Here is a 12,626-nt window from a genome sequence, read left to right on the forward strand (position 1 = left end):
GAAATTTTACTTTTTTGAGCTACTGCAACTTTACCAATTTTGAAATACTTGACTTAATGTTTGTACATTACAGAATAAAGATCAAGGGTTTATTTTTTGCTTTGTTTTGCTGTAAAAAAAAACTGGTCATTTGATTATTTCAGAAGCATTTAATAAATGACTCCCAGCAGAGGAAATCCCACCAGAATACTCTCAGCAGAGGTTCTGATAGAGGAATGATGTGATGAGGTTCAAACCCATAATCTAGCACACTACTACTATAATACCAGTCCTCTGTATTTAATGTGAAGATATGGGGAAATTAAAATTTTAATATTAATGAGCATTATTATCTATTTTAATTATTTAAGATTGTGTTTATTTTCTCTCAGACGTAGTTTAATTAAGTTCACCATGTTATGGAATATTTATTCTTAAATAGTTCTTATTTTGACATCTTCAATGTTAGTAGGTATAAAAAATTATAAATTTAGAAATATAAAGGAATTTCCTCAATGTGATAAATATCAACTAAATTAGTCTAAAGTAAATGAATCACTGTATCACTATTATCCCATCAATTTGCTCGTGCGGGCACCAGTAACATCTCCATTGTGAGATTTGTTGTTACTGTTTTTGGCATATCGAATACGCCATGGCACAAATGATTTTGTGTTATTATATAGAAACTGATAAAGATGAGGTTTTGGTATATCAACCTATTTCCTGTCCTATAATATTGTTTTACTCATTTACTAGTTTTAACAGCATCTTTGGTATATTTCTTTGGATTTTTTACATAGATGCCCATGCCATCTGTGAATAGCTGTATTTCCTCTTTAAAAACAATGTACTTTGTATTTCTTATTATTGCCTCACTAAATCAACTATTAATTCCAGTTTGATATAGGTTAGCATCAGTGAAGTGTATATATTTGAATTGTTTTTATACTTAGAAGAGAACAGTTAGCTATTCACCATCAAAATGATACGTAGGGGCTGGAGAGATAGTATAGAGGGTAGAGGGCTTGCCTTACCCAAGCTGACCTGGGTTCTATGCCCAGCACCCCATATGATTCCCAATCACCATTTAGAGTGATTCATGAGTTCAGAGCCAGGAGTAAGCCCTGAGGACTGATGGGTGTGAACCACCCCTCTCCAAAAAAGATATTTATTCATTCACTGGGCTGGAGCAATAGCACAGGGGATAGGGCATTTGCCTTGCATATGGCTGACTTGGGTTCAATTCCTCCGGCCCTCTCAGAGAGCCCGGCAAGCTACCGAGAGTTTCTGGCCCACACATCAGAGCCTGGCAAACTACTGTGGTGTATTCAATATGCCAAAAACAAAGTCTCACAATGAAGATGTTACTGGTGCCCGCTCAAGCAAATCGATGATCAACGGGATGACAGTGATACAGTGATAGAGTGGTTCATTTACTCTAGACTAATTTAATTGGTATTTATCACATTGAGGAAATTCCTTTATATCTCTAAATTTATAATTTTTTGATATCTACTGTATCACTGTATCACTGTCATCCCATTGCTCATCGAATTGCTCAAGCAGGCACCAGTAATGTCTCCATTGTGAGACTTGTTATTATTTTTTGGCATATCGAATGAATACGCCACAAGGAGCTTGACAGGCTTTGCTGCTCGGGCGGAGGGATATTCTTGGTAGCTTGCTGGGCTCTCCGAGAGGGACAGAGGAATCCAACCCGAGTCAGCTGCGTGCAAGGCAAACACCCGCCCTACGCTCTGTATAAAGAAAAAGTTGCACAACTACAGTAATAAACTATTCTTGTTGGAGGTGAGGCAGCTCTTTCCATGGCAAAGACAAGGATGGACACAGGTATAGGTGAGTTTATAATTAAGTGGGAAAGCAGAAAGTTCAGGGACAGCGCACCATAGATTTTTCATTTTCTCCATGAGTAGGAGGCAACAGAATTTACTGGGGTGAGTAGGGCAGAGGGCTGCTTGGCTCCGTGCAGACAACACACTACTTAATTTTTTCAATGATTTTGCATCTGCTAGCTCTGTTAGTATCGGATTATTTGACAACTATATCTAACTTTTAAAAATTATTCTATTTCTCTCATTCCACAGGAATAAAATGATCTCTTAATTGGATGGCTACAAGTTACAAGAACAAAAGCCAAATTAAAAAAACTCAGGAGTTCTGAATTCATTGGTACATCTAATATATCTAATACATTGATCTGCGGGGTCTTAATTAAGTGTATTTAAGTGTGCACTTAGCTCTACGAAAATGTCACACAATTTTCTAAATTTTTTTATTTAAAAAGTTTCATTACTTTTTTTTCCTGGTGCTTTGAATTGAACCCATGGCCTCGCAATTGCTAGGGCTGAGTTACAGCCCTGACTTTAGGATTCTAAATTCTACAGCAGAAGGAGCTCACTTTAAGTTTTGAAAGTGGGAGGGGGGGTTGCCGTTCCAGAGAATACTCAATCTTCCAATTAAAAAAGAAAGGCTCGGAATTTCTGAGAGGCTACACAGCAAAACTTACTTGCTGGGAGGGACTGTGGGCCACCTCAGACTAATTTCAGCACTTGTTTGAAATGAAAATTTCTACCTGAGCATAAAATATTAGACAAACACCTCTTTCTTTTGGTGTGGCCCTATAAAGTCTATATATGTAGGTACTCAGTTTCAATTTGAGGGCATAAATCATCAATTAGACTGAGGAATGTTACTTTGAAATGATTAGACGCTGGAGGAGTAGAAGGTCCTTTCTGACAGAATAGTTTGCTGTGTTAGAAAACATAAGAGTTAAAGCAACAGAAACCAAAGCAACATAATGCCGTACCCATTTCTATCACAAAAACAGTGGAAAGGAATAACTGCTTCACCCATGGTTGATAGAAAATTACTTCCTGTGTCCAGATTTTCCTAATAGCATAGAAGCACCAAGCCACTTCTCAGATTGGAAAAGCTTCCGCCCATCCACTGAAGCTATCAATAAGAACCAATATATATTTATACCTTGAAAATTTGAGCATTTGATCATTTGCATGAAGTAAAGCTGCCAATCCTCTCCCAGGTAAATTCCTTGTTGCTGAACAGGTGTTAGGAGAGGAGGCCCAAGATTTCCACTAGGTTCATTAATGGCACAGAAATTGTCTGTGAAATTGTCTGAGAAATTGTCTTACTCTCCTATTTAGTCCCTTCCCATGGAAGGTGGTTTTCACTGTCACTCTCACTGTCATCCCATTGCTCATCGATTTGTTCGAGCGGGCACCAGTAACGTCTCTCGATTGTGAGACTTATTTGTTACTGGTTTTGGCACATCCAATACACCACGGGTAGCTTACCAGGCTCTGCCATGTGGGCGTGATACTCTCAGTAGCTTGCCAGGCTCTCCAAGAGGGGCGGAGGAATCGAACACGGGTAGGCCTTGTGAAAGGCCAATGCCCTACCGCTGTGCTACTGCTCTAGCCCATGGTTTTCACTAGTGTTATTAAAGCAATCTCTTCCCATGTTGGAAGCTTCATGTAACCCCTTAACTATCAATTTCCTTTTGAAAACCTTGTTCCAATGCCTATTGGTCCTCTTTCGCAGAGTATTCTGACTTAGATGTGTATTCTCTGGATGGGGTATTAATCCCATGATGAAACGAGAATTAAGAGCTGTTAAAACTTATTTTTAAAAATTAATCCAACTATGTATTCCAAAACTAAATGTCACCTGGGCATAATTTATCAACTTTTTTAATAGATCCTAACTTTAATGGAGCAATAGCACAGTAGGTGGGGTGTTTGCAATGCACGATGCTGACCCAGGCTCGATTCCTCCATCCCCCTCGGAGAGCCCGGAAAGCTACCGAGAGTATCTCATCCGCACAGCAGAGCCTGGCAAGCTACCCGTGGCGAATTCAACATGCCAAAAACAGTAACAACAAGTCTCACAATGGAGATGTTACTGGTGCCCGCTTGAGCAAATTGATGAATGACAGGATGACAGTGACAGTAACTTTAATTTATGATGGAGCTTTGCATTTATATGTATGAGTAATACTGGTGTGCAATACTTTTTGTTTTTATATCTTTTCTGATTTTGCATAATGGTAGACTTATCTCATAAAAGGAAACATATGTATTCTCTTCTGCTTATGTTTAAATGCCTACAGTTGGTAATCAGAAATTTGATGTTAATTTTATTCAAAGACCTTGAGAATTTTTCAATTTTTCAAATATTTTTTTTTCTTTTTTGGGTCACACCCAAAAGGCTCAGAGGTTACTCCTGGCTATGCACTCAGGAATTAACCCTGGTGGTGCTCAGGGGACCATATGGGATGCTGGGAATCGAACCTGGGTCGGCCGTGTGCAAGGCAAACGCCCTACCCTCTGTGCTGGAGTGATAGCTATCACTGCTGGCTATCACTCCAGCCCCCAATTTTTCAAATATTTTTATAATTACTGTTTTAAAAAAATATTTTCAGGTATAATAAATTGATTATATTTTTGCAACTGTATTTTTTAATACTTAATTGAATAATTAGGTTTGGAAAATAGTCTATAAATAGATTTGTGATTGTTTTTTTTAATACTTAATTGAATAATTAGATTTGGAAAATTTTGTTATTATTTCTTTTTTTTTTGCTTTGTTTGGATCACACCCGGTGATGCTCAGGGGTTATTCTTGGATCTGCACTCAAGTATTATTCCTGGCAGTGCTCAGGGGAGCACAGAGGATGCTGGTGATCGAACCCGGGTTGGCCATGTGCAAAGGCAAACACCTTCCCCACTGTGCTATCAGTCTATCCCCTATAATTTAGTTTCTTTATTTCTTCTGTAATGTCTTGTCAAAGCAGCACCTACAGGAAATATGTTGATTGTATCATCTAACATCTTTTCTTTCAGGATCTTCATCTGTTTACATCTTTGCTAATACATTCTCAGAGTTTCAAAGTTTTATATTCAATTACCAATACATTTGTGGACCTTGTTCAGTTGTTTTGGTCCCAAACCTGTGTATCCCTCTTCTGCATTTTTGTTTGAGCCTAAGGAGTATATCCATTGTCCTACTGCCATATCCATATAGATTTTCTATTTCTTTATTTATTTTGCTCTATGGGCCACACCCCGCGGTGCTTAGGGGTTACTTCTAGGTCTGCTCTAAGGAATTACTACTGGCAGGACTTGGGGGATCATGTGGGATGCCGGGAATCAAGTCTGGGTAGGCCATATGCAAGGCAAATGCCCTATCTGCTATACTATACCTCCGGTCCCCAAGTCGGGTTTTTTATTTTTTTGTATATTTTTAAATGACATCAAATTTAACATGGCTAAATGGTGCACTTCATTAGTAACATTCCCTTTCTCCTGATTCTACCTCCCCAATCGCCACCGAACCCCACATATTCCCTCCTGCAAAAACAAACAAATTACAAGATTTATACTTATTTGGTTCGTCCTTTTCTCCTTTTTCCTGTTCAAAATAAAATACTTCATAGGTTAGCACGTTTCCTAGGTTTTCAATGAGTTTTTAAAGTTTTAAGATTTATAATTTTCCTAAAACAAATACGGATCAACAAACATTGCAATCTATTAAGAATCCAAGAAACAAACATCATTTAATCTTAATTCTAACAGAAAGCTGACTATAAATAGGTAGATATGCTGATTACAAGGAACTGAATCTAAACTATTTAAGTCATATTTTACATGATGCAGAATCTTATGAGTATAAGACCAGAATTAACTATTTTAATTTTTAAGTTATAGTATATCTGACCAGTTAATTTTTATCAATAAAAGAGTACATGCTTCTAAGCACCTGCTACAGTAGTTTTCTAGTAACTGCTACATTAAAATTTACGGTTAAATGGCACTAAATAGTTTGAATCCAAAATCAAATGAAAACAGTAAATGTGTACAATGTATTATACAGCATGAGTTGATCTGAGTCAATCTGGATTGCCTAGAGTGTTGCCTGAAGCATGGTCCTAACCTGAGGTCAAATCTATGAAATATCCTTACAAGAATATATGATGTTAGTTCCAAAGATGGTTTGTGTATTGTTTCAAAGCAATATATACCTGCCTATAAGAACTATCTGATAAAAATAAGAACTTCCGTTGGATTTGGTGGAGTCTCTTTTTTCTCCAGTGGTAGCATGGTACATGACTAGATCCAAATAACATACAACACTCTGCCACACAAAGACTTTATAATTTTGGTACAGAGGTAATTCATGCACCCATCAATGATTGTTTGTAATCTAGAGATCATTAAGTATTAGGAAGATGGTCTATGTTCAAGTCCTCCAGATCTTTCCCTTCAATGTTTATCTTTCTCATGCTGCAGCTGTATGTCAAAATTTTATTTCTGTGTGGAGATTGTCTAGTTACATGAGTCCTTTAACCAATTTTTTAAATGTAATTAATTCTATTTATTCATTTATTAGCTTTTTAGGTCACAGCTGGCAATGGTCAAGGGTCACTCCTGACTCTGTACTCAGGAATTACTCCTGATGGTCCTCCGGAAACCATATGCCAGGGATTGAACTCACATTGGCTGTATGCAAGGCAAAACTTAAACTCATGCCTCTATAAAATATACAGCAATAAAATTCTTTTACCTTCCTATAGCTATATTGACTCATCAATTTCCAGAATATTTGGCAGTTTCACTTTGATGAACATAACACTAAAACACTTTCATAACTGCACATACTAAATAAAATCCCTTATGTGTTCTTTCATACGAATTTATGGCAAAGTATAAGACATAAAAAATGCTATATTAAAAAATAAGTTTAGGCCAAACAAAAGTTATTTCAGACTTGACCTTCGTTGTTTTAGTAATGCACTTTTATTTGCTTTCCAAGCTACTATTTCAAGTTTCAAAGAATGTATCCCCTGTCTTATTATGTTGGAAAGTTACAACTTACCAAAGATTCTTCCTGGTTTGTTCATTAAATAATAAAGAGATTTTGAAAATGAACCCATTAAATACCAAATCCTTCAGCCTATTTGTCTAAATAACATGCAGCACTGGACATGTGTGTATAATTATTTCAGTCCAATTTACTGTATAGCTGCATTTACTCTCAGGATTTGGGTGCTAAATTCATATTTACTGAAGACATACTTAGAAATTTTATCTTCCTCGAAATTTTTATAAAACTAGAAATAAGGCACACTAATATAGTTCAGACCTGGGTTCGATTCCTCTGTCCCTCTCAAAGAAGCCTGGTAAGCTATCAAGAGTATCCCACCCACACGGCAGAGCCTGGCAAGCTACCCGTGGTGCATTTGATATACCAAAAACAGTAACAACAAATCTCACAATGGAGATGTTACTGGTGCCTGGAGGAACAATTCGATGAGCAACAGGATTGATCACACTGTATATCATGTCTCTATATATTTCTATTTGGGGTGGGGGACTTTTTGGGTCACATCCAGCAATGCTCAGGGGTTATTCCTGGCTCTGCACTCAGAAATCACTCCTGGCGGTGCTTGGGGGACCATATGGGATGCTGAGGATCAAACCCGGGTTGGCCACATGCAGGGCAAACGCTCTACCTGCTGTACTATCACTCCAGACCCCTATATATTTCTAGAATGTAATAACTTTCCATTTTAAATATTAGTACGAGCTAATTCACAAAGAAAACATTAAAGCTAATTGCAAACTTTAGTATTTAGACAAAATTCTCTTTGTAATTATTTATACATATTTTTAAGGTGTAATTGCAAAAAAATAAAGTTTAAGAAAACATGCTCAAATACAGGCATTCGAAACCACATATTTACCTGACATTGCCCTTGGTGTTTCTGAGAACAGTTGCAGCAAAATTCTGTGTGACGCCCACCAAGCTGATTCCATCCACTTCTACAATTTGGTCATTCACTTGTATTCTTCAGGACAAGAAAGAAAAAAACAACACTTTTAAATTTTCTGACAATGTATTAGAATTACCCAGACAGAAATGAGTTGACTATACTTGATTTTATTTCATAAAATAATTTATGAAAATTTTGTCTTTTTATGTAAGTTACAGGTCTTAGAGAAATGCTTAATTAAAAATTATTCTGAACAGGAATAGCGACACTATAATTTTCAGTTTACACTATATCCATATTCTAATTATAAATAATTGTTCCACTGTCGCTGTCATCACTGTCATCCCATTGCTCATCGATTTGCTCAAGCGGACACCAGTAACGTCTCCACTGAGACTTGTTACTACTGTTTCTGGCATACTGAATACACCACAGGTGGCTTGCCAAGCTCTGCTGTGTGGGTGAGATACTCTCGGTAGCCTGCAGGGCTCTCCGAGAGGGCAGAAGATTCGAACCTGAGTTGGAGCAATAAATAATTATAATTTCTAATATTCTCATACTTACATAATTTTTCATTAATAGTAAATGCCTAACAAATACTACTAAAATACTCTTTATGCTCATTTCTAGTCTATTCCACAGTGCCACACCCATCAAGGAAAACCTAGGAATATCAACAAAAATTGCAAGGAATTCTCTCTAATCAGAAGTTGTACATCTTTGCAGTTGGACTGTTCAACTATGTAATGAATATGTATGCACATACTTATACACACATATTTGTTTTACTAGATATATAGGGATGTCTATAATGCATGTGTATCTATTTACACATGCCTTTACAAAAACATGCATGTTCACTGTCTATGAAAATACAGTTATCATTAGAAGCAATATTCAGCATTAGAGTCACACAGTATTAATATATTTACATTTATATTTTTATATGTACCAGTTATATTTTTCAAATTGAAGTATTCAATCATGGAGAAAAAAAGAGAAATTAGATGATAAATACTCATGTTGGTAAAAATGAGTTGGTAAAATCTTATCACTGTGTAATATCTGAGTCCAATTTTTCTAAAGAAGTACATTATGTAAAAGCTTATGCGCCTTTAAAATTCGTCTCTAATTCTATTTTCCCAACATTTCCACAAAGAGAACATAATACTAATTTATATTTTTAGACATTTTATTGATTTTTGACAAAGAAATAAAACTCAAGCATGACTAGGCTTAATATATGTACACTTGCAGTCTTCAAATATTATGACATATACCTTCCCTTATATAATTTAATTTGCTTCATCCAACATTATATGTAGAACTTAGCCAAGGTTATAAGTACATTCTATCTAGATAATCTTGCAATTATGTAGTGTTATGTTTTATTATCACTGTATCACTGTCATCCCGTTGTTCGTTGATTTATTCGAGTGGGTACCAGTAACGTCTCTATTACACTCAGCCCTGAGATTTTAGCAGCCTCTCCTTATTCCCAATGATTGCAGGCTCTTTCAGGGTCAGGGCAATGAGACCTATCATGACTGTTTTTGGCATATTGAATACACCACGGGTAGCTTGCCAGGCTCTGCCGTGCAGGTGGGATACTCTCAGTGACTTGCTGGGCTCCCTGAGAGGTATGCATGTATCTTTTACTATATTTTGGGATATGAATACACCAAGGGGAGCTTGCAAGGCTGTCCCATGAAGGCAATAAACTCTTCGGGGAGCTTGGTCTTATAGTCTCTGTATGTTGGTTGTTGGTGGGATTACACAGCATTGCGGGCAGTTTGCAGGTGTGGCTGCCAAGCTACTGGAAAATGGGGGGTCTGGCTGGAGAAGGCCTAGTGCCAAACCAAGCAGGCTTGGAGATCTCAGCCCCAGGTCCCGCACACCTGGGTTCCTCTGCCATTCCCTTCATGCTTGAGGCTCGTCCAAGTGTGTGGAGAGTGGCCTTGAGCATGGCTGTGGCTGAATTCTGGAGGTCTTCAACTGTCAAGGCTCTGTTTGGGGCAGGGAGGGAAAGGCAACCCGTTCCATCCGAGGGGCCTAGGTAAGACAGCCAGACGCGGGGGGCGGGGGGGCAAGAGACACTATATCGCTCTCTTCTGGGAGCTTGGTCTTATAGTCTCTGGATGTTGGCCACTGGTGGGATTACATGGCCCTGAGGGCAGTTGTGGGTAGGATAACAGGTGTGTCTGTCAAGCTACTGGAAAATGGGGGGTCTGGCTGGAGAAGCCCCAGTCCCAATCTGAGCAGGCTTGGAGATCACAGCCCTGGGTCCCACACACCTGGGTTTCTCTGCCGGTCCCTTCATGCTTTATTATATATATATTTTATTATATGTTATATAATATATATTATAAATATATATGTTCTGGCACGAGCCAGAACTAACCCCTGTGCATTGCCGGGTGTGACACAAAAAGGAAAAATAAAAAGACAATATAAGTTAATGAATAACTTGGGAAGAACACATAGAAAAAAAATACCTTATTCAAAGAAATAATAGCAGCAAACACGCCAAACCTGGGAAAGGTGCTGACTACAAGACCATAAGGCTGGCTATGTAAATTCAAAGAGATCGCATTAGTTATATATCACTCTATATAGTTCAAGACAACAGATGAAGGCTGAAGGAGGGGGGTAGGATAAAATTTATTAAGGTAACTCCTATTATCAGACATTCATCAGTCTTATCAGGCCAGCCAGGAAATAATGTAATAGCATGTTCAAGATATTCTAAGATAAAAACTGTCAGTCAAGGATACTATATCCGGCAAGACTCTTTCATATATGAAGGGAAAATAAAGGCCTTCAGAAACAAACAAAAGCTGAAGAGGTTGGCTAACATTTAAAATTTCCCTACAAGAAATCTAAAAAGATTTTCTTATCTAAATTTAAAAAACATTTTGTAAAGAGTTGACAATAAATTGAGAAAGGAAATAAATAAGACTAGAACACTAAAATATAATAATAGCAAATCTTCATACATAATGATCACGTGTAATATAAACGGGTGAATGAATAAATCAAAAGGCACAATATGGGCAAAGAGATTATAAGGGAATCTCTAGAAAAGTAAATTTACATGATCTCCTATAAAAAAATAGAATAACCAACTTAAGCAAAGTTTAAATAAAAATTAATAAATTGAGTGCTACTCTACCTGAACAAGTGATTTATATATTATAGATTGTTGTCATTTTTTTTTTTTTTTGCTGTTCTGTTTAACTTGAGGGCCACATCTGAGGTGTGTGGGGCTTACTCCTGGCAATGTTCGGGAGTGCTGAGGATTGAACCCAGGTCAGCTACAAGCAAGTCAATGTATATACACACACACACACACACACACACATATATATATATATATATATATATATACAGCTTGCCTTGCATGCGGCCGACCCAGGTTCGATTCCTTCTTCCTTCTTGGAGAGCCCAGCAAGCTACTGAGAGTATCCCTCCCGCACGGCAGAGCCTGGCAAGCTATCCATGGCATATTTGATATGCCAAAAACAGTAACAAGTCTCACAATGCAGACATTACTGGTGCCCGCTCGAGCAAATCGATGAGCAATGGGACGACAGTGCTACAGTGCTATATATACAGGTTGGAAGTAGGAAGGTGGTGGGGAATGAAAGCAATATGACTTATCAGTGTCTAAATTGTACATTACTTAGTAGGCCCAGTCAAAAATAACTTGAGGGGTTGAACATACACTGAGCCAATGTGTACAACTGTACTAAGCATACTGAAGCTACATGTCAATTGGTACATCTCTATCCTAGAGAGCTTTAGATACTTGGCAATTAATCTCACATATGAATTAGCTGCTTTGAAACATATTTACAATTTTGCTGGTGAATTAAAGAACTGAATAAAGTCTGACACATTAATTTTATGTCTTATGAGAAAAAGTTTTCTAACTCTTTCATTGTATGTCTTTAATAGCTTTCACCAAAATGTCACAGTCAATTCACAAACCCACTTCATGGTATTATCACAGATTCACTGCCTGGACTTTAAAAACCCAGCATATCTGTTTGATCCCAGAATGATTCAAAAGCATCAATGCATTTTTCATTTGCTACTTTAATTTTATTATATTTATTTCTTAAATTATTGAATTTTTTGTTATGAACATAGCTTGCATGAGATAAAAACACTATAAAATATTTCCCACAGGTGGTAGTAATGTTAGCAAGTGTGATTTCATTGAATGCTTAGGGATCCATAATTGTTGATGTGACAGATAAGAAAATAGCTGATTTGCTATTGTTTTTGCTTGTCTATTTTAAGTCCAAATTATTTATTTTATTAAAATAAAATATCATGAACTACTAGCAAGAAAAATAAGTCTTTGAAATCTCAATAAATGAGGTTGTTGTTGTTGTTGTTTTATTGTTGTTATGACTACTTTTGTAATATTGGGGGAACCCATACAAGTAGTGTTTTGGGCTTGTTCCAGGCTCTGTCCTTAAGGGTACTATATGTGCTGCTGGGGATGAAGCCCAGGTTAGCATCATGGAAGACAAGCACCCTACCCACTGTACTATCTCTCTGCTTCCTCCCCTGACCCCCTCCATCTCTTTGACTACTTAAACTGTTGGTGACTTTGCAGAACTAAAAATCAGTTCTCTATTCTGCTATTCTTCAAATTTTGAGAGACCTGTAATTAAGAGACAGGAATCCTCCCAAACAATTTCTACTAAAAAACAATATTACCCAGATAACCAAAATCATACAGAGCTATCACTAAAAGAGAAATATAGACCAATATCCCCAATTAACATAAATGCAAAGATACTCAACAAATTATTAGTTATCC

General features: G+C 37.2%; 1 protein-coding gene across 9 annotated transcripts in view; it reads right to left on the minus strand.

Annotated features, from left to right (window-relative positions):
* PPP1R9A (protein phosphatase 1 regulatory subunit 9A) overlaps window positions 1–12,626 on the minus strand; it is a 319,759-nt gene that overhangs the window by 116,435 nt on the left and 190,698 nt on the right. For all 9 annotated transcript variants that reach the window (XM_055124178.1, XM_055124185.1, XM_055124184.1 and 6 more), the window contains exon 5: window positions 7,763–7,867. In XM_055124178.1, the coding sequence (XP_054980153.1) occupies window positions 7,763–7,867 (105 nt within the window). The remainder of the gene's footprint in view (window positions 1–7,762; window positions 7,868–12,626) is intronic.

Source organism: Sorex araneus, chromosome 1, assembly GCF_027595985.1.
Source record: "Sorex araneus isolate mSorAra2 chromosome 1, mSorAra2.pri, whole genome shotgun sequence".
In the NCBI taxonomy this organism is placed as follows: Eukaryota; Metazoa; Chordata; class Mammalia; order Eulipotyphla; family Soricidae; genus Sorex; species Sorex araneus.